General features: G+C 28.2%; 1 protein-coding gene across 26 annotated transcripts in view; it reads right to left on the bottom strand.

The window, feature by feature from the left end:
- The window catches only part of LOC147812665 (inversin-A-like), a 77,967-nt gene that overhangs the window by 28,329 nt on the left and 26,048 nt on the right, over positions 1 to 23,590 (bottom strand). For 8 of the 26 annotated variants that reach the window (XM_087162009.1, XM_087162010.1, XM_087162011.1 and 5 more), the window contains 7 exons: positions 23,123 to 23,306; positions 21,094 to 21,188; positions 19,772 to 19,867; positions 18,749 to 18,824; positions 15,359 to 15,453; positions 13,352 to 13,512; positions 11,857 to 12,086 (listed from right to left, as the gene is read on the bottom strand). In XM_087162009.1, the coding sequence (XP_087018135.1) occupies positions 11,938 to 12,086; positions 13,352 to 13,512; positions 15,359 to 15,408 (360 nt within the window). In that variant the 5' untranslated portion in view covers positions 15,409 to 15,453; positions 18,749 to 18,824; positions 19,772 to 19,867; positions 21,094 to 21,188; positions 23,123 to 23,306 and the 3' untranslated portion in view covers positions 11,857 to 11,937. Of the gene's footprint in view, positions 1 to 11,856; positions 12,087 to 13,351; positions 13,513 to 14,228; positions 14,376 to 15,358; positions 15,454 to 15,499; positions 15,600 to 18,748; positions 18,825 to 19,771; positions 19,868 to 21,093; positions 21,189 to 21,289; positions 21,325 to 23,122; positions 23,307 to 23,590 lie in introns of those variants that run through there. The other 18 variants (XM_087161999.1, XM_087162007.1, XM_087162018.1 and 15 more) reach the window with 17 other exon arrangements.

Genomic DNA, 23,590 nt, shown 5'->3' with positions numbered 1-23,590 from the left:
AGCATTAAAAAAATTTTAACAATGAATTTTAATTCAAGGGGTGGACAATACTCAAAACTGAACAAATTGAAAAAGACAAAGAGTTGTTATAAAACTAATAAAAAGAATAAAACTAATCAATTTTATAGTAAATGACTGAAAGAAAAAAGCATGGAATCACAAAATCAGTTTAAAAAGATTCAACATCAAGATAAAATCTTAGAACCAATAATAATGATTATTTCTATTTATTAACTTACAAAATAAAAATAATTAATATCATTCGGCATGATTTAGTGCGGACATAAAATAAATTTTTAAAAAATACCTACAAAGTTTATGTATATACATAAAGACAAATTTCCTTAAAACACAATCCTTAATTTCCTTAAATGGAATTGGGTAAAAAAAAATTATTATTGTTTTTTTCAAAGTAAACAATGTTAGTGAAAAATGGCAATGAAGCAAATGCAAATAAATAGACATTCATATCTATAAAAAAATTCAATTGATTTTTTTTCACGTTAAGCAATGTACTACGTGAAAAATGACATTAGAGCTAATTTGAATACACAAACATTAATTTCTATTAAAAGATTAAATTAAAAAAGATCTTTTTTTTCAAATTGAACATTGGACAATAACATTACTTAGAACTTATGCGTTATAAAATGATATTAATATAAAAAATCAACACATTTCTTTAAAATATATAGTGAGATTTTTACCCAAAAGCATTCTGAATGTTTGCAGTCATTTCTTTGTGGAGTAACATTTGAAATAAATATGCATGATCTCCTAAGGCACACGTAAATAAAATCAATTATATTATAAACAATTATTTACATATGGACATTTTGGTCAATTCTCGGTTTATTCCTGTTATAAATTTGATTACGTCTATTTTGATTTAGACATTCCATTCTATTTCTTACTTTTTGTTATTACAGTAGCTATTGTAGAATTCAAAAATTCTACATGTTTTATTTACCTTTAACTTTTTAAATTTCTTTTATTTTTGGTAAACTTTATTATTCTTACTTGTAAGAGTTCAGTTTTTTTAGGTATTTAATTTAATTTAAATTTTAGACTAATAACTTTTTCTTTTTAAAGACTTATTTAACTGTTTCTTTGAATAATAGTGAACAGGTTTGTTTTTTTTAAAACATTTGTTCAGTTAGTTTCTTTTTTAGCAGACAGGTGGCAGCATCAGTCATGACTTAACTTCAGTTTATCCAGTTGAAGTTTTTTTTCTTCTGCTGATTTAATATGTTTTTGTAATTAAATTTTTAAATTTGGTTAAATAGTTAAATGATTAAGTTATTTCACAACATATGCAAGGTATTTTTATTTTGTAATTATCTTTCAATTTTTGTTAAAATAATTTTATTTTTGAAAAATTATTTCTGTTTGTGGGTTTTGAGGTGTTGGCAATGGTGGCGTTTTTGGAAAGTATATAAAAGGAAGTGTGCGCGGTGTGCAAGAAGCCTGCTCTCTCTCGCTCTCCTACCTGATAGACGTTGTGGCTAAAGAAAGAAAGCCATGTGGAATTGGAAAGAAACACGTGCAAAGCGGCACTGAAGCTTACATGATTAGTATGAAAAGAAGATAAAATGATGATCAAGATCCTGTTCATCTCCATGATCCATGAGATCTCCATGAGGAAGTGCCAGCAAGTCCGTGCCAAGGGGCACGTGGTATGATTTCGTTTCCTTTTTAATTGCATTAGTAATAGAGTGAATGCAGCCATCCATCTAATGAACTTTTAGTTTAACAAATTGTAAACCTTGCCAACTACCTTGCATCTTAAAACCTTAAAACCTAAAATTACATTTTATAATCCTGATAATATATCCTGATAACCATGCTATTATAATAAATAATTTTTTTTTTATCTTAATGATTGGAGTCATTTCTCAACATAATTTTGATTTTCCTTTTTTTTCCCCATTGTATTTAAACATGTGTTAGGTAATGAAGAAAGGGGGGGGGGGTATTTTTTTTGTTTCAGCATGTGTATTCTAAAGCTTTAGGTAAGTGATTTTTTTTTATAAATAAATCCTTTTTTTTTTGAATCGAACCTTTTGGCAAATTTAGGTTAATTTATTATTTTTTTTTGTGTACTAATTTTAATATTGTTAAAACTATACGATCTTTATGTTTTTTTTTTTTTTGTTGTTTCGGCCTAAACTCTAACTAATTGTACCAAAATTTTTACTCACGGTACAAAATTGGTGCCGTGACTTTTCTTTTTTTTAAAATTTACTTTCAGCTTTTGATATACACATGTATTTTTGTTGAGAGGTGACTCAATTTGTGAGGGGTGACCAGGTTATGCCAGGTTAATTTTATTGTATTTATATTGTTTTTATTGTATTATATTATTGTTTTGAATCATGGATTCTGATGAGAATACTGACTCGCCTGGTCTTCCAAACGTAATTGCCAATATCATCCCAGCGGCTTTAACTGCTTCATCGCTTATGTCATTGCCAATTTTTAGGGGTGGGAACAGTGGTATGAAAATTAAGGAATTTTTGGCACGTTTGGAGGATTATGCAGTTCAGTTCAACTGGTCAGAAAGTGACAAATTGTTTGCATTAAGAGATCGATTATTCGATGAAGCCAGAGAGCTCAGTGAGGAAATTAGAGAATCGGTTAAATCATATAAAGATTTAAAAACAGCTCTTTTGAAAGCTTTTGGGGAGAAAATCTCTCCCTCTCAAGCATTGTTTGACTTTATGGCATTTAAACATGATATTAATACTCCTGTTGACAGATTTATTGCCCAAGCATTTGAGAAAGTTAAAAAATTAGATTTAGGATGTGACCCTGCTATGGCAAAAATCCAACAGGAAAAAATGCTGATTAATATGTTAAAAACAAATCTTCATCCCCAAATTTTAAGAGGGGTCCTTTCAAAAAATCCCATAACTTTAGAGGAGGTTAAGTCAGCTGCCAGGATTGAGGAACAAGCCTTTTTGGCTATAAAGAATGTGCACAACCCATTTGCAGCCCCTTTAACTGAGGTATACAGGGTTGAGGCCACTCCGGCTCCTGCGACTCCTACAAATGAGCTAGTTGCAATTTGTACTAAGCTTGCTGATCAGGTTGAGCAGCTAACTGCTAAAGTTAGCAAATTAGAATCTGATGCAAATAGAAGCTCTACCTCTAGGAGAAACATAAAATGTTTCCGCTGCGGAAGAATGGGCCACATTAAAAAATTCTGTCGGGTTAGAATTGATGATCCTCAACCAGCTGCTTTAAACTAGTAGGGGGGGCCTGTCCTGTTGTGCAGACTCAGGTGAAAACACCCCAAAAGGCACAAATTTTCTTGTCTGAATTTAGTATTTTACCTAAAATTAAAATTGAGGTTCTCGGACAACATGCTTTGGCTTTATGTGATTCAGGTGCTTCTGTAAATATAATAGAGGAATCTCTTTTACCGAAAGAGGTTAAGACTTTTCCATGCTGTACTGAACTTAAAACTTTAAGTAATACTATTAAAATTTCGAAACAAGTTAAACTTAAAATCATTATAGGGAAAATTAAATGTAATTTACAATTTTTGATTTCACCTACTACTATTTCAAAAAATTTTAATGTCATTTTGGGTCATCAATTTTTTATTGACAATAAAGCAAATCTTGATTATGGGGAGAAGGTTTTATGTATTAAGGGTGAAAAAATAGATTGGGTTAATGTAAATAAAGAATGTAAACAAAAAGCATCAGATATGGCTGAAGTTAAAGGATATTTGAATAAAAAGACTCAGTTACCACCTTTGTCACAAAGACTTGTTTTTGTAAATATTAGAGGAAATTTCCAACCCGGTTTGTTCTTAGCCGAACCTGTTACAAGAGAATTTAATTTTTTTATTGCTCGTTCAGTTGTAAATTTAAAAGATAGAAATAAGATTCCTGTTTTGTTAATGAATACAAATAATTTTGATGTAAATGTAAATAAAAATTGTAATTTAGTTAATTTTACCAGTGCTATTTCTTCAAATGATTGTAATAAGGAACTTTTTAATGTTAATGAAGAGGAAATAGGTGATTTAGAGGAGGTGGAATTAGAATTTAAACAAAATTTCAAAATTGATCATTTAGAGGAACCAACTAAAGATAAACTTTTAAAATTTTTAGAAGAGAATAAGTCTGTTTTTGCAAAATCTGTTAAAGATTTGCCCGGCTGTACTACTTTAATGCATAAAATTCCTCTTAGGGATGATATCCCTGTTCGTAAGAGACCCTATAAGGTACCTTACCATTTAAGGCAGGAGATGAATGACCAATTAAATATTTTGTTAGAAGCTGGAATTTTAGAGCCCTCAACTTCTCCATATAGCTCTCCAGTTATGTTGGTTAAGAAAAGTAATGGTGAATATAGATTTGTGACAGATTTTCGAGCATTAAATACTAAGGTTATACCTGATGCCTATCCTATCCCAAACATAACTGAAGCCGTTGATAACTTGTCGAGTGGAAAAATCTTCTCGTCTATTGATTTAACTAGTGGTTTCCATCAAATGTGTGTGGATCCGGCAGATCGCCATAAGCTAGCAATTACTACTCACCAGGGGTTATATCAATATACCAGAACACCTTTTGGGCTTCGCACTAGTGCCAATTCTTTTCAACGACTCATGAACATTGTTTTGTCAGGGTTAGAACCACTTAATGTAGGTATTTATATTGATGACATAATTGTTTCAAGTCAGACAATAGATGACCATTTTCCTAAGTTAAAGGCTGTGTTCCAAAGGTTGTTGCAGCATAATTTAAAAATTAAACCTTCAAAATGTAAATTTCTTACTGAGACTATTAATTATTTAGGATTTGTCATTAATAAAGGTAAAGTTTTTCCTGATCAACGTAACATTGAGATAATTAATAATTTTCCTATACCAAAAAATAGAGTTGATGTTCAAAAATTTTTAGGCTCAATTAATTATTATCGTAAATTTATTTCTAATATTAGTAACCGTTCTTTACACTTAACAAATTTAACTAAGAAGAAATCTGTCTTCAAGTGGTCAGTTGAAGCTCAGAATGAATTTGATGATTTAAAGAAGTCTTTGAAAAGTGACCCTTTTTTACTTCTCCCTGACATGGAAAAGGAATTTGTACTATATACTGATGCTAGCTCAGTTGCCATAGGTGCAGTTTTATGCCAAATGCAAGATAATTTCCCTCGACCTGTTGCATTCGGCAGTAGAAAACTAACGTCTCCCGAAACCAGGTATTCAGTGACAGAAAGAGAAGCTCTTTCCATAGTGTATTTCACTAATTATTTTCGACAATATTTATTGGGTAAAAAATTCAAAATTTTTACTGACCATGCTCCTCTCACTGGATCTTTAAAATTAAAGGACTCATTTTGTAGGATTGCTAGATGGGCTTTATCCTTATCTCAATTTAACTATGAAATTTTTTATCTCCCAGGAAAAGCCAATGGAATCGCTGATTTTTTATCTAGAGATATTTCTGAGGCCCAAACAGTTAAAACTAATTTATATATGACAGAAACAGTTACCATTTTACCAGATATTTCTTTCGAAGAGCTTTTAGAAAAGCAGAATGAGGATAGTTTTTGCAAACAAATTAAAGAAGATTTAAAATCCAGTAATTCTAAATCAAAAAGATATAAATTTTATTTAAATCAAGGTATACTAATGTGTAAATTTAAAGATAGTAATGAACAAGATGAAAGTAAATTTGTTATTCCAAAATCCTTAATTAATAATGTTTTAGAAATTTACCATGATAGTGCAGCAGTTTGCCACCAGGGCATTCATAAATCAATTAAGAAAATTAAAAAATCCTTTTTCTGGCCTAAAATGGTTAAACATATAACGAATTGGGTTAAATCTTGTGAGAGTTGCTTGGGTCGAAGAGCACACCAACCTAAACACCCTGTTCCATTTCAAAGTGTGCAAATGCCTAATGGTCCTTTTGAACATATATATTTTGATGTTGTTGGTCCCTTGCCAATTACAGAGTCAGGCAATAGATATATAGTAACGTTTACTGACAATTTTACAAAATGGTTAGAGGCTTTCCCTGTGCCTTCTGTCGAGAGTGAGACCATAGCTCGGGTTTTAATGGAATTTATTTGTAGATATGGTACACCCACTAAATTGTTTTCAGATAGGGGATCTAACTTAATTAGTCAAGGGATGGCAAAAATTTATTCGGCTTTAGGGGTTAAGAAAATTAATATTACTGCCTTCAGACCACAAAGTAACGTAGTTGAGAGAACACATAAAACAATAGCTAACTTTCTTACACACTTAGTTAATTCTTCACATACCGATTGGGATAGTAAGTTACCTTATGCTCTACTTGCTTATCGTACTTCTACTCATGATACTACTAATTTTTCACCAGCACTTTTAACTTTTGGTAGGGAATTTAATTTACCACGACAATTACTCAATACACCAGTTCAATTTTCTTATTCTGACACTATTAATTACACTGACGACTTATTGAATAAATTTAAGGTAATTTATAAGGAGGCAAAAATTAAATTTGAGCAGGCTTCTCTCGACAGACGGAACAGGAGATTGAAGGTTGCTAGGGATCCAAATCTTAAGGTTAATGACAGGGTTTTCTGGTTCAATCCTTCCATAAAAAGGTATCAATGCAAAAAATTTGCAAAACTTAATGAAGGTCCTTTTGTTATTACTAAATTTTTTTCACCTGTGTCTGTACAAATTAAACACGAGACAAGGCAAGATTGTACTAGAATAGTACATATTGAAGATTTAACTAAAATTAGTGACAGAATTCAACACGATACAAGTGACAGTAGGGAACTAATTGCTGATCAGGTAGATTCAGGTAATGATAAGGTTGAGGATAGTCCAGTTAATGAAAATATTGAAGGCATTCCTGACGAGGATATCCTTTTAAGGCAGGTTCTGGATTCTTTGGAAGTCCAGGGGACTGTAACTTTCCCTCCACCTTACAATTTAAGACCCAGACATAATGGGCGAGTGCAGCGATAATTTTTTTCCCTCTAATTTAAAAATTAAAGAATAAAATTTTTTTTTGTTGCTTATAGGAATTACCATTCAGTTCAAAATTTTGTTCCCGATTTCCCGGATATGTCTAATGAGTTACATTTTCTTGTAAATTAAGTGAACCAATATGTAATTCTTAATTATTTGAAATTTTTATTTCACTCAAAATTTTTTGTTAATGATAGCTATCAGAAAAATGTGCACGTTTGTTTATATTATGTTGTTTGTATTATTCAATATGTATTCCAGGAATTGATATATAATTGTTAATTAAATCCAGCCATTATGGATCTTTTTTTTGCCAAATTTGAATGTATTTGCTTTAGAGGTTACGTTCAATTTTCCTTTCTTGTTGAGGAATATGAAAGTTGTATTTCTTTTAATTTTTAGTATCACAATACTGTGTTAAGGTATAACTTTTGATCAAAATTTGTGTTTAACTTCTGAGTAAATTGTTTTATATTATGTCAATTTTGGGGGGAGGATATATACTTGTTTTACTTTTTTTTTGTTTTATATGAATAACCTTTTTAAAAGGGAAAGGAAGAAAGAGAAAAAGAAATATTTTTTTTTCTTTGTTTTTTCCCTTTTGTGGCATACCTGGCACCCCTTTTCCAAATTTGTCCAATTTCAATTTTGTAAGCTGCCATTATGTTTCATACTTCACTAGATTACCTTAAGTTAATCATTGGCTATAAACGTTTCTATTTTTTTTTTTTTTTTTTTTACTTTGCTTTCATTCAGGAACTTTTGTTTGATAGGTTTGCGCGCACCTAACAAACTTGGGTTTTCTTTTTTTTTTAAGAGTAGTTAGTTAAATAATTTGAGTTTAAGAGAAGTTTTAATTTTTCTTGTGTGGTGCTTAGATTATTGATTAACTTAATCTTTTTTTACAAAAAAAAAAAAATTTTTGTCAAATTTTTTTTTTTAAATTTTAAGGGAGGGGTATTGTAGAATTCAAAAATTCTACATGTTTTATTTACCTTTAACTTTTTAAATTTCTTTTATTTTTGGTAAACTTTATTATTCTTACTTGTAAGAGTTCAGTTTTTTTAGGTATTTAATTTAATTTAAATTTTAGACTAATAACTTTTTCTTTTTAAAGACTTATTTAACTGTTTCTTTGAATAATAGTGAACAGGTTTGTTTTTTTTAAAACATTTGTTCAGTTAGTTTCTTTTTTAGCAGACAGGTGGCAGCATCAGTCATGACTTAACTTCAGTTTATCCAGTTGAAGTTTTTTTTCTTCTGCTGATTTAATATGTTTTTGTAATTAAATTTTTAAATTTGGTTAAATAGTTAAATGATTAAGTTATTTCACAACATATGCAAGGTATTTTTATTTTGTAATTATCTTTCAATTTTTGTTAAAATAATTTTATTTTTGAAAAATTATTTCTGTTTGTGGGTTTTGAGGTGTTGGCAATGGTGGCGTTTTTGGAAAGTATATAAAAGGAAGTGTGCGCGGTGTGCAAGAAGCCTGCTCTCTCTCGCTCTCCTACCTGATAGACGTTGTGGCTAAAGAAAGAAAGCCATGTGGAATTGGAAAGAAACACGTGCAAAGCGGCACTGAAGCTTACATGATTAGTATGAAAAGAAGATAAAATGATGATCAAGATCCTGTTCATCTCCATGATCCATGAGATCTCCATGAGGAAGTGCCAGCAAGTCCGTGCCAAGGGGCACGTGGTATGATTTCGTTTCCTTTTTAATTGCATTAGTAATAGAGTGAATGCAGCCATCCATCTAATGAACTTTTAGTTTAACAAATTGTAAACCTTGCCAACTACCTTGCATCTTAAAACCTTAAAACCTAAAATTACATTTTATAATCCTGATAATATATCCTGATAACCATGCTATTATAATAAATAATTTTTTTTTTATCTTAATGATTGGAGTCATTTCTCAACATAATTTTGATTTTCCTTTTTTTTCCCCATTGTATTTAAACATGTGTTAGGTAATGAAGAAAGGGGGGGGGTATTTTTTTTGTTTCAGCATGTGTATTCTAAAGCTTTAGGTAAGTGATTTTTTTTTATAAATAAATCCTTTTTTTTTTGAATCGAACCTTTTGGCAAATTTAGGTTAATTTATTATTTTTTTTTGTGTACTAATTTTAATATTGTTAAAACTATACGATCTTTATGTTTTTTTTTTTTTTTGTTGTTTCGGCCTAAACTCTAACTAATTGTACCAAAATTTTTACTCACGGTACACTATGTTTCAATAGCCTTAAATATAATTTAGCTTTGTTTATTAAACTATTTATTATTTCCAGTGACTGAAAATCAGGAATTTTAAATCATTTAAAATTCCTTAAGATAAAACATACCATAATCAGTCAAATGACCGTTTAAGAACTTTTGAATCGAAAATGTGCTTATTATCTTATCGTTTTTGCACATTTGACTACATGACTTTTTCTAACAATTATATACGGTTAATATTTTATTATTATTTTTTTGTATTTTGTCTGTTTCAAATAATACTTGTCGTATACCAATTTCTACCACAGCCGGTCATTTGACAGGAAGAAAAACTTATTGCTTTATAAGGTTATCGAATCAGAAATTACAATATAATGTGTGTTCAACATATTGCATTGGATGAGTTGCACATTTATGCAGACTGTTGCATAGTTAGTTCAATCAGAATAACTGTGACTTCAAATGTCGCGAAAGTACCAAAAATTTTAGATTGGCATTTTTGTGTCAGAAAAAGTGACAAAAACTAAATGTTTTGGTGAGTAGCTTATATTTTATTTTGATAGCTTTCCTTAATTTTTAACTAACTGTTAGTTTTTACCCAGAAAAATGTCGAAACAATCAAGACAGCAAAAGTTTTCAGAAGAAATAATATTAACTATAAGAATAATTATAAGCATTATAATTCTTATAATTATAGAAATAATAGTAATTAGAAGAAATATGTTTGCGGAAAATGTACAATAGAAACACCCTGTAACAGTTGGGCTGAAAAGTTCGTAGGCTGACACATAGATGGGGCAACTATTATTAAATACACATGATTTTTAGTTAGTTCTAACCTTTGAAAGACATGTGTATAAATTTGATAACTGTCGGACCATTAGTTTGTGAGATATAGTATTTTTAGTGAAGCAACTTTTGTTAGTTTAAAAACAATGGATAAAAAGGAATTCTGCGTGTTTTTAAAGCATTGCTTTTTAGCGAAATAAAATACTCTTGAAGCCAAGGCTTGGTTTGGGAAACATTATTCGGACTCAGTACCAGGAAAATCAACCATTGAGAAGTGGTTTGCTAAGTTTAAACGTGGCGAAATAAGCACTGACGATGATGCACACAGTAGTGTCTCCAAAGAGGCTGTTACCGACAAAAACATCAAAAAAGTCCACAAACTAATTCTAGATTACCGTAAAGTGAAGTTGATTAAAATATCTGAGACTCTAAAGATATCAAAGGAACGTATTGAATATATCGTGAATGAATATTTGGGTATGCGAAAGCTCTAGGCAAAGTGGGCGCCGCACGTGCTCCCAATTGGACAAAAACAACAACAAATTGATGATTCTGTGCTGTGTTTGAAGCTCTTTAATCATAATAAACCCGAATTTATGCGTCAATATGGTACAATGGGTGAAACATGGCTCCATAATTTCACACCGGAGTCCAACCGACCGTCAGCCGAGTGAACTGCACGAGACGAACCACCTCCAAAGCGTGGAAAGGCGCAACAGTCAGCTGGTAAAGTTATGGCGTCAGTATTTTGGGATGCTCATGGTATAATATTCTTTGACTATCTTGAAAAGGGAAAAACTATCAACAGCGACTATTACATAGCGTTATTGGAGCGTTTGAACTACGAAATCGCAGAAAAACGGCCTCATTTGAAGAAGAAGAAAGTGCTGTTTCATCAAGACAATGCACCGTGTCACAAGTCAATGAAAACGATGGCAAAATTATGTGATTTGGTCTTCGAATTACTTCCGCATCCCCTGTATTCTCCAGATCTGGTCCCCAGCAACTTTTTCCTGTTCTCAGATCTCAAGAGAATGCTTGCTGGAAAGAAATTTGCGCCCAAGAAGAAGTAATCACCGAAACAAAAGCCTATTCTGAGGCTAAAAACAAATCGTACTATAAAAATGGTATCGAAAAATTATACGACCGTTATAATCGCTGTATCGCCCTTGAAGGAAACTATATTGAATAATAAAATGGAATTTTATCAACAAAAATAATTTTTTTTTATGTTAGCCTACGAACTTTTCATCCCAACTGTTATATGTAAAAAATGACCTAAGCATTGATTTAAAAATTCTTTTTCTTTGTGTTTGTAATACATAAAAATTGGCAATACACAAATTTGTTTAATTATAATAAAGTTTTTTTAGTTTTATTTCCTTCCTAACATCCATCTTTGATACATTCAATCAAGAAACATAAAATCTGGTCATTTGACAGGCTATGGTAGAAATAGGCATGTATTAAGTGTTGGTATGTTTAGTGCAGGATAAAGGCAAATTCTATTGCAAAAAATAATGCACGATTTTTAAATTCAGAATTATTTAGTTCAGAACAGAAAGTAAGATAATTTTATTTTGTTGCATAAATGAACAAATAATGTGAGTCTAAGATTAGTATATAAAATTTTGTTACAGTACTGTCGCCTTAAAAAAATAACGACGCTTCAATTAGTTAATCTTTCTTCATACCAATATTTAGTTCAAATTTGAAAAATTTAATTAATCCAATATTTTTAAAATCACTGTAAATATGCCACTAATATATTTTTTAAATATGTAATTTAGTGGATGATAACTCAATTCAAAATTAAAAAATTCTACGATATGAGTAATGTATTGATAATAATAGATTATCTCTAAAATCAAATGAAAGAGACAAATCAATAATTGTGAATCTCTAATCTATAAGAATTTGTAACTACATTTGCTAAAAATAATAAATAAGGGTATGACCCCTTAACTCACAGGCTTTCAGCAATGGCGTCATTCCACATTTGTCTTTCTTATTGATAGGCACGCCATGCTTTACCAATAACTTAATTGTAGATTGACCTTTCAGAGAAGCATAATGAAGAGCTACAAGATAATTATTTAGATAAAATTGACTACTTAACGGTAATTAGATAAAAGGCTGTTTAAATATTGCATAAGCACCCAGCAGGAGAAAGGGAGTTTGCCATCTACTTATTTTTGCTGCCAAGGGAGGAGGGGAGTTAAGACCAATGCGTGTGATATTAAAATCATCTTAACACAATACAGAGTTTTGATCTTCCTGAATTAAATGTAATTATCAGGGGCTCACAGAAAAACTCAAAATTATTACATGTTCAGCTGGGCACGCCTGCAGAATATGTTACATTGATTGAATGAAGCTTGGGAAAAATGCAGGTAATTTTTTATCTAATTAACAAAAAAAATTGCTAGAAAATTTTGTGAGGATAAAAAATGTGTCACAAAACAAAACAAAATGCACAAACATTGTTACAAAATTTTCCTCTGTAAAGATAATCAATATATACATTTTTAAATTTTGTTTTAATATATTAATTTAATATGGCAGTTTTTTTATTTGTTATTTTTAATTCCTAAATTTTATACAGAGTTCCCATTCAATTCCAGAAGAAAAAAAGAGTTAGTGCTTTTTAGAGTTAAAATAAAATTCCCTGACAATACCAGGTTTTAAATGTCCATGGGTTTATAAGCAGACCTTGAATTTTAAATAATTGTTTTAAATTAAATAATTATTGTCCTTCGTTAAAAAAATATTATTAAAAATTTTAACAATATACAAACTTTACTTTCTAAATATAGTTTGAAAAGATAATTGTAACATGAGTATTATAATTATAAATTTAGAATTAGATTTATAATTATAAATTAACAATAAATTTAGGAAAAATTTCAAACCAAAAAAAAAAATTTCTGGAGAAATATTATGGGAAATATAAAATGATCTGATAATTTTCTGCTCTCCTGGGCAGGTCTACAAAATAGACCAAACATACATACATATATATATATTTTAAAAATAAATCAGAAAAAGTAAGCATTATTATCGAAGAAGTATTACTTTACTTATTACTTAGAAGTATAACATGAAGGAGTGAGCATAAACATGGATATGATTATTTTGTATGTTCATTGAATTTCATCAAAGATGTGAAACAGATGCTAAGTTAAAGTTATAAAATCAATTTCCACAAATATATATATATATATATATATATATATATATATATATATATATATATATATATATATATATATATATATATATATATATATATATATGTAAAATATGTATATAAAATGTATATATATGTATAAAAGAAACTTAATACCTGTCAAACCATTTTTGTCAGAACAGTCCAGTACAACTCCATTCTTTGCCATAATTTCAATGATTAGCATTGTTTGCAGCAGCCCATAAAATTGCTTTCCTTCCACTGGCATCAGCAATGTCATAAATGAAAGATCTCGATAAAAATGTTTCCACAACTTTCTAGCAAAATATACAAAACAATTCTTAAAAATTTCAGTAGCTTCAAAAACAAAGTGTTGAAAAGAGATTTAACTTGAACTTTAAATGCATCGTAAATATTTAATAACTTTAAATACACTGAGGAAAATTCATAAAAATTAAAATTTCTCAGCTGTATCTACAACATGTTAATTTAAAGACAGTTGTTACACTTAAACTTTAAAAAGTTAATGAGAAGGAAACTTACCATAATTATACATCTGATTCATTGCAAATGTTTCTTTTAAATTTTTTTATACACTAAATCATGAAAAACATTATTTTTAATTGTTATTACACTAAATTTTTATTTATAAGAAGGGTGAAAATAATTAGAAATTATTATTTCAAGAAATAATACTTAAAGTTTTTTTTTCCATTTTGCCTACCATTTTTATTATCCATATACAAAGGGCTCACTTAAGTCCATACTTACCTTCTTAACTTTTGCCTGGATGCAGCAAGTTATAAAAGCAGTGTCTAGGTATAATAAAGTGGTTATGCTCTACAAAACCAGAGCTTGTAATTAACATAATTAGCTTGTTTGACAAAATAACATATTTAGCTTTCTTAAGAGTTTTGATTAGGGAAGCATATAATTTTGTTTTATATGAAGCATATAATATGTATTAGTAATATTTATTTAAATATTCAAGCAAGTAATAATTGCAAAATTTTTATTTTCATAGGGAACTTACTCAATTTTAGGAATTTTCTAAAATGTATAAAAACCATCAGAATTTTTATTAAACAAGTAGACCAGGGGAGACTTGCAAAATCGAGTAATCTCCTGGAAAATGCAGTAGAGTTGGCAACTATGAATATGGTAGGTAATTGTTGTAACTCTAAAAAAATTAATTTAATAATGTTTAAAACTAAAATAATCTGTAAAATGTTTACAAAAATAAGGGTTAAGTTTTAAATTATTTATTGGTCCCTAATTACATAAATTCGTTTTTTAAAACTGAGAAAAATATTTTTTTTAAACGGACATTCATTAACATACAAATAAAACACCCAAATTGAAAATTTATTTTTCTTCAGAGAAATTAATAATTTACATTAAAACTAGAACTCTATTTTGCATTAATTTAAGTAAGAATTTTATCTAGAGAAATATAATTGCTCTTTTTGACAAATTTGAAATATATTTCAGTACTGAGAAAGTTTTAATTTAAAATACAAGTTCAAAAATCCAAACAAGGTTAAATATGTTTAAAAAATATAACCATATCAAATTATAAGGAAAACTTAGCATTTATATTATATATTTACTACTTGGCATTTATACCATCATCATACTATACTATATATAAGGCATTAATACTTAATATTGGCATTTATACCAAAAATACTATATCTAAGTATAAGGGGAAAAACTGAGTTAATTGTAATAAAATAGCTTAATAAATAAAAAAAACCTACATAAATTATAAAAATAATACCTATCATACCAAATGCAAGAGCAAAAATTTAAGAATTTCTAAACTTTAGTTAAGTAAAATAATGAGGGAAATAGAAGATGAAATAAGTAGAGAACTTATAAATGAACAAAGAAATATGTTTCAAAAATGCAATCATGCTGATAATGAGAAAAATAGAATGAGAAAAACAGATAATGAGAAAAACAGATGCTAACAGATACTATGCTGATAATGAGAAAAACAGAAAATGACCCCCAGAACTCAAAATAGCATTCAGCATTTCTTAGTTTTAATTATTAAGTAAATTTATGGAGAAAAAATATGCTTAAGTAAGCAAATAACATATCTATGATCATTGTGAATATGTAGAAATACAATAAATAAAATGGAAATGAATTTCTTACAGCATAATTATGAAAAGCAGCATAGGGTAAAGGAGTTGCACCAGAGTCATCAGCACTAGTGTAAAGGCTCTTTTTCAATAAAATATCAGCAAAGCCTAATGCACAAAAATATGCATCATCAACTATAATGACATAAAAAGATATTGCCAAATAATAATGCCAAAGACTTAACTAGTTAGTGAAAACTTGACATAGAAAAATTTATCCATCCAAAGTTGATCAAGATTTGGCAAAATGATTTCTGAAAAAAATCAGTTATCAATCAAAGTCCGGTAATCACATTGCTTAATATCAAATAAAAACCATTTTTTAAGTAAAATGCTTAGATTTCTAACTAAAATGGATAAGACTATTATATGATTATTACAAACTAATCCTTGATTGAAAACAACCATAGTAATTTTTATTCAAGCTCAACATCTTCATGAATTTATATGTACAAAGACTTACAATTTGTTAGTTAGATTTCAAATCAAGAAAAAATTATTTAAAATCAGGAAATATAAAAAATAAACTCTTCCAATTTTCTCATGACAGAGCAAATCAATCTTCCTTATTTACACATTTACATGGATGTAACTGAAATATGTATAAGTATTAAACAGCAAATTATTACATATATATATATATATATATATATATATATATATATATATAATCAACAAATTGCAAAAAACTTTTTTTAAACTTGAATTTAACCTCTTGCATCTGGAATATATTTGGGAAAAACGCGCCAAAAAAGAAAAAAAATATCTCTTTAATTTTGCTTCCTAATATCATCAAAATGTTATAAATAGATAATTTTTTCATAAAAACAAAATTTTAAATGAAATAACTACCATATTCAATATTTTCACATGAATGGGAAATGTTTGTTGTAATTTTTCTCAAATTACAGCAAAATAAATCGAATGCCATAAATTTCAAGATAAATATAATAAACTAATAGAAAAATATTATTATTTATATCAACTGTCATGAATTCCATCCAAGAGAAGAACAGCAGAATTTGAAAAAAAATCTGACAAATGGCTGGAAACAACAGAATCTTTCTCAGGAAAATTCAAAAACAAGTATCACCATCCAATGGAAAAATGGTAAATTACATATTATGCATTGGAATTGAAACACCAATTTTTCTCTTGCGCAAACTCAGGCCAGCATTCTAAAATTGGCGCATTTGCCTTACCCGAGCAGAGTTCAGGCATTACAGGCAAAGGGTTAAATTATCAAGTGAATATTTTAGATTTAAATAAAAATTATTTATTAATGGTTTTGTATAAAAACATTTATAAGATTAATATTATTGATTATATAAAGATGTGTAGATATTTAAACAAATTAGGAAAACACTAATAAATTCATATTACAATTACTGAATGGCCTATGTTAAATTTTTATTAAAATCTGTAATTTGGTCAATATTTCTTCAATGAAAAAAATTCATTATTTTTGAAATGAAAATACAACAAATATTGAAACTAAACATTTTTGTTAAAAGTAAAATGCTCCCACATTCATCCTATTTTATAATTCAAAAATTATTAAATGTTTAAATTCAATTATTTTTTTATATAAAATGGACAAAAATATAAATTGCATAGTTTGGAATTGAAAAATCTGTAACATAAGGTTTCTTTCTGTATTTGCTAAATGTTAAAAGATTGGAAGCTCCTCGATTCATTCTTTTTTTAAGATCTTGCCATTAAAAGATATTCAGGTTTTTTCTTCTTTCCATAAAACAATTTAAGAGTGCAGCAAATTTCCATGAAGAATGTGGTAACGTCATGATACAATAAAAAGTCTCAAATTTTTTACTTCATTATATAGGGCAGTTAATCAGGCATCTCAACTCTCATAATTAAAAAGAAAATCTTAAAAAGTCCTTATTAAATCAAATTAATCAAAGGGAGAGTAAAATTTCAAAGTGCTGCTAGTTGACTGCTCTATGAGTGCAAGAATCCAGCACAGTATAAGCGAATGCAGATCCACGAGTCATTGAAATGATTGGTGCTTCTACACGGTTCTATAATGGTACACAAGAACAGACTATGGCTCAATGAGTTGTGAAAATCCTTAGTAAAACATTGTGAAAACCACGCTTTTTGTTATCTATAGTGACAATCAATGTGGCAAAGAAAAAATTTTATTTAGGAAAAGAAAAAATTAAGCAATTTTTACAAACACCCAATCTAAAAAGCATCTTTAAGCACTTTTTAAAAACGTTCTGTCCCCTGTCTTTATTCATTGATCAATATGCCCATTGAAATTCTTCTTTATATTCGTAGAAAAAACAAAAAGAGTTTTGGACAATTAAGGTTTTGAAGTAGAACTGGTCAAATGCCTGCATTAGTTAAAAGCAAGAATGTAATTTGATATGATAGAAATGAGATTAATAAGAAAGAGATTTTTGTTCATACATATTTAAAGTTTGGTTATAACTTTGCTTACATACATCTGCTGACGAGATTTTTTTCTTTTCTTCCATGTTGGATATTCCCGTGTTTCAATGAATGCTTAATACCTTTTTTTCATGTTCCCTTTGTGATTTATTGTGTTTTTGAAACATAAATTGCGTATTTGGAACGTTATAAAGCTGAAGCCGAATAACTGGACAAGTGAATTTTGTTACTTTAGTAATTAGTTATAGGATGCACTCTATTCAATGACGAAAACAAAAAGTCTAACTAAACACGTTAATTGATATATAGGTGAAAAACGAAAATTGTGCTTGCTGCTTTGGAGAGACAAAACTGATTTTTGAAGACAAATTTAGCACCAAATTGGGTTTAAGCTACACTTTTTATTCAATGAACATTAGTTCATTGAACAAAGTTCATTGAGCAATGGTCATAAGTTCATTGAACATTCGAAGCTTTGGAACAGCTGAGAGCAATTTAGAAGAAAAAAAAAATTTTCATTTTTGAGCAGAAAGAGCCAAAATTTTGTTTTAAAGACTTTTGAGCAGCTGTTCCAATTCTAAAAAGAAAACTTACATGAAAAAATACTATGCAAATGCTGTTATAATATACATGCTGCTGTGCTGGAAATTTTTTACTACTGGTATGAATGTAAGTGAGCTATTGTAGAGTCCCTTACTAAAAACATATATGTCTTACTACAAATGTGCCTAATCGTCTAAAAAAAATTTTCTGTGTTTATTTGTGCAAATTAGATTAGTTTAAAAGTTTTCTTTGAACTGCGTCCCCTCTCAGTACATAAACAAGTTACACCATATAAAATTTTTTTAACATTGTTAACAATTGTTTGTCATGAGTTTCAATTAGTAAAATGTAAATTGAGCAACAAACACAATGCATGAAAACAGTAATAGCAAATAACTCACAAGACGGAAATACAGTTTAAATTCATTTTTAAATCAATTTTTACCTTTCCTAGCACCTCAATGTAGAGGTGTGCTAAATATATTATCTAATACATCTGTGTTGCATGTTTCCTTTGAAACCTAAAAAGGGAATAAATTTAAAAATAACAGTCAACTATATATTGGCAATCGGTTCAAAACTATTGTCAACTTAGTAAACTAATAAATTAAAAGAACAACTTTTCTCAGAAAAATTCTTATGAATTGTTAAAAATTACAGAAGAGGATCACATTTTTCAAAAAAATTAGACATATCTTTTTGTTAATACTCCTAAAAGAACAGCTAAGCATGAATCGTTAAAGCTAGTTTTTGTTGTTTGCAATAATGGATACAATGTGACAATAGCACAGTTTTGTGTGGCAAACAATATTAATATCTAAAATATCATCAGAAAGTTGTGATTAATACTTTATTTAAATTAATTTCTATCAGCAATTTTTATAAATAATTCAGGGCAATATCATTTTGTCTCTGTTTCAGTGTTGTTGATTAATTTCTTAATTTAATCCTCTATAATTAAATAATAAATTTTCTATCAGATATTAAAAAATTTAGATGTTGTTATTCCAATACGGAAATTATAAAGAATTTTTTTAATTACTTTTCTGTTTCTGTATTTTAATTTAATCTAATCTTTTTAATAAAAAAAAAATCTAAAGTTTTTGTTGATATCACATATCTCAGGGTCTGTCCAGGCCTAATTTACTACCTTTAAGCGGAACCTCACAAATTCAACTTTAGAAAAAACGGCAGTTTCACGAAATACTTTTGCTTAATTTTATTTTTGTATCACGTGAGAAATGATAAATCTATATTTTTACCACATTTCTGTGTTAATTTTTTAACATAATTTTTACAAATTATGTCTACATTTTCACAAAATAGGTATCTCACAGAAAAACCTAGACAGACCCCTGATATCAGTCTATATTAGTAGCTCCTGGACAGGTATTATTCACAATCTGTACAAAAAATTAAAGATAAAAAACAGCCTTAATTTAAATTTTTTTAAATGTTTCAAAATTACCAGTAAGCGAACTACTTCAATGTTTCCAGCACCTACAGCAAGATGTAATGCTGATCTACCCTCATAATCTTGCCAATTTATAAGACTTCCTTCCTTCTAAATTAATTCATAAAGCAAATATGTAGTTTTAGAAGAACTCAGGAGAAAGTAAACATAAACAAAAATAAATAAGACTCTCTCATAATTTTGCCAATTTATAAGGTTTGCTTAGTTCTCCTAAAGATAAAATATGTATTATTTCTTTTTTTTTTTAAATAGATCAAAGTGAAGTAAGTATTTTTTAAAGTTGTTCATAAAGTCATTAGATATTTTTAAATGAACACAGAACAAAGTGAACATATACAGAAATAAACAGAATTCTCAAAATAAATAAAAATATCTCCTCAGAATCTTGCCAATTTATCGACTGTCGCCTTTCTCCTAAATTAATTAAGTTAATACATATTTTTTAAATGAACATAGAACAAAGTGAATGCTAGGAAAAAAAACTGAATTTGCTAAATTAGTAGAATTGTCTCTCAATCTTGCCAACATATATGAATATAGGTTATAGTTTTTATATATATATATATATATATATATATATATATATATATATATATATATATATATATATATATATATATATATATATATATATATATATATATATATATATATATATATATATGAATATAGGTTATAGAAAGTTAAAAGGCACATAAAAGGGAATAAAAGGGAATATATATCTTTTAAACACAAGGAAGTGAAAAAAGAATCTGAAAATAGATTTTTTTTTTCTGCTTCATAATCATTATTAATCCTAAACTTCAAGAAAAGTGAGATGGGCACAGTAGGCCTTAGCCCTACAGGGGCTGTCACGTCACTAAGTTTAGTTTAATCATTATTTATAAGAGATCCCGCCTTTCTTAAATTTATTCATGAAGTGAAAAAAATATCTATTTTTTAGGAAAACACTAAATATAAAAAATATAAATAAAGTTAGCAAATATTAATTTTAGATTACACATTGCTGGCACCAAAATCACAAATTCCTCAATTACTAACACAGCAGATTTGTATTTTTAGCACGGCACAAAAGTTATATTGCTGACATTTACAACAAATGACAAATTAAATCAAGGACTTTTTTCTTTCTTTTAAATTAGTGAATTTATTCATAAAGGGAAAATTAATTTCATTTATATGTTAAGAATAAATTGAGTATTAATAACAATAAATAGAGTCCAATTATCCATTTTGTTTATGTAGGATTTTCAAATTATCAGTCATGCAGGGATAACATCTCTGTAAAATTGTGAGAAACAAGGAATACAACTTACCAAGAGAATTTCAACACAATCCAATGCACTAGAAGTAGGATTTGTAGCGACCCAATGAAGAGGTGTTTTACCCTGATCATGCATAGATTAGCATCCTACAAAAAAAGTATTTTAAAAGTAATAAACAAGTAATAAAGTTTATAGTGAGATTAATAAAATCAAAGATACTCAAATTTCAAACAGAATAGAAATTCACCATAATTTCCTGTTTTATCCACGAAGGTGGACAATCTGTAAGGGCAGAAATTTCAGTTAATAAATTCAGTTCTGTTAATAAACACCACTACCATATAATCTGTGGATTATATGGCAGTTTGTTTATTGCACCAATCTACTTTTAATTATGTAAATAAAAAATATACAATGTAACTTTAATATATATTTAAAAAATGTGAAAAAAATTGAGTATGTGAATTCGGAGATGAGAACCAGAGCCTGATTGAAGAGTTTTTCGAGGGAAAATATACTTTACAAATGTTCTTGTTCGCAACTCCTAACTTGCATATGGGTGATTCTTTCTAAACATGACAATTCGGACCACAAATTTAAAGTCTTCAAAATTATCTAACATTTTTTTTGTATACTTCTTCAGTTACACTTATTAATATCTTACAGGCAGCAGTGTAGTTTGTTGACATTTGCTTGAGAAACAAAATACAATAGAAATTCATCATATCTTGAATGCCAGGAAAATGACATATTAGCTTTGAAGTTTAAAAAACAGTCATTTTAAGTTAATAGTAAGTAACTCATCTTAGGCCTTTATGTTAGATAAACCTTAAATTGTTTCAATTAATTATTTTTATCCACCGTAGGAAGAATCAAAAAAATTTTTTGTTGTTGCTGATATGTACAGAAAAAAATTGTGTATAATAATCAATTATTAGATAAATAAATAACTTTGATTACAATCATACATAAGCTTCGTATTAGGTTAATATTTGCTTTCCCTCCTTACTTTATTAGCAGTTTAAAAAAAATTCTGGTAACACTTCAATGTTCTGGCATTCATAAGCCAGGACAATGACAAATTCACCATTTTATAGCATATAGCCTTACTTTAATTTGATATTTTGGCTTAAGACGTTTATATTCTGCTGAAAACTATATAAATTATGTAATTTAAAAAAAAAATGCATAGAAATTTTTTGATGAATAACAATTTCTTACGAGCTTTAGCATGTTAACTAAACATGTGTCTATAAAAAAGAATTCAATGTTTGTAAGTGAACAAAAAAAACCCATAAAAATCATCCAACATGACAAAATATATTATTAAATTCTTTTGCTAAAATTAAAAGTATTCCTAGTTTTTTGTCACAAAAATATATATGTACAATTGGCAATGTAATTAAAATGAAATCCAGCCTAGTAAAAATATGTAAAGAGCACATTTTGAGCTTGACTATTGTCATATTTTGTTATATTGCGTCTGAAAATTTCCCAAGAATAGTTTTGAAAATTGCTTGCTGATTTAATGGGGAGGTATAGGGTCTAATCATTTCATATTACTTCTAGTTCAATGTTTCACACTACATTAAAAGAATTTTCTTAAGCACTAGTTAATATTCATTAATTTTCAGAGTTAAGAATTGTTAAATGAAACTGTGTAATGTATGGTAAAATGAACTATAAAGAATAGAATAAAATCAAAATTTTCTTTTTATATAAAATTGTTAATTATAAGTATATAAAATTGTTAATTATAAGTGAAAATAGATGTTTAGAAATGGGTAAAAAAGTTGCAAAAATTTGCTCATTTCTATTAAGAATATTAAAAAAAATTTTGTCAAAGGCTGTTAAAAATTTCACAATATTTGAATACTCATAAGAAATTAGATTTTTTTTTTTGAGACATAAGTCATGGCCTGTATACTAAAACTTATTTAAATTTTGGGACAAGTCTTGTGAGCCCATACTAGGTTCATTACCAATTCCAATAGCAACATATGAAGTGGAATCTCTATCATGGACATTATAAAGAAAATAAACAGAACCTATCAAACGTAAAGCTAAAATTAGTTAATACCTTGGTATTTCTTGTCTATAGATTCGTAATAGTTTGAGGAGGTCATCATAACACGTTTTAGGAGAAGAGCTTTGAGGTCAAACTTTGCAATGAGCTGATAGAGCAATTTCACTAATCAGACAACAAAGAACTACCATATCTTTGCCTCGCAAATAATTTACAGAAATGTCACTGATCAATAGTCCTACAAAAATTACATATAAATTTATTGAATAAATAATTTTTATCAATTATAATTTATCACCAGGCATTAATGACATAAAAGAATTTATTTCATGCAAATTTAGTACACATAACACACATGATCTTATACATAATTTAAAATGCATATACCATCTCTTCAAGTTTTCATATTTTTATGTTCAAGACTTATCTAGAAGTCAGTAAGAAATTACACTCTAATATAGATGATATGGTTAAACTCAATGTTATTAGTTTAGTACATATTTGAAAAAGATTTAAAAAGCG

The sequence above is a fragment of the Parasteatoda tepidariorum genome, chromosome 4, assembly GCF_982258835.1.
Source record: "Parasteatoda tepidariorum strain Cologne lab strain chromosome 4, Ptep-v5.0, whole genome shotgun sequence".
In the NCBI taxonomy this organism is placed as follows: domain Eukaryota; kingdom Metazoa; phylum Arthropoda; class Arachnida; order Araneae; family Theridiidae; genus Parasteatoda; species Parasteatoda tepidariorum.
This window is presented reverse-complemented; position numbering and strand designations above follow the sequence as displayed.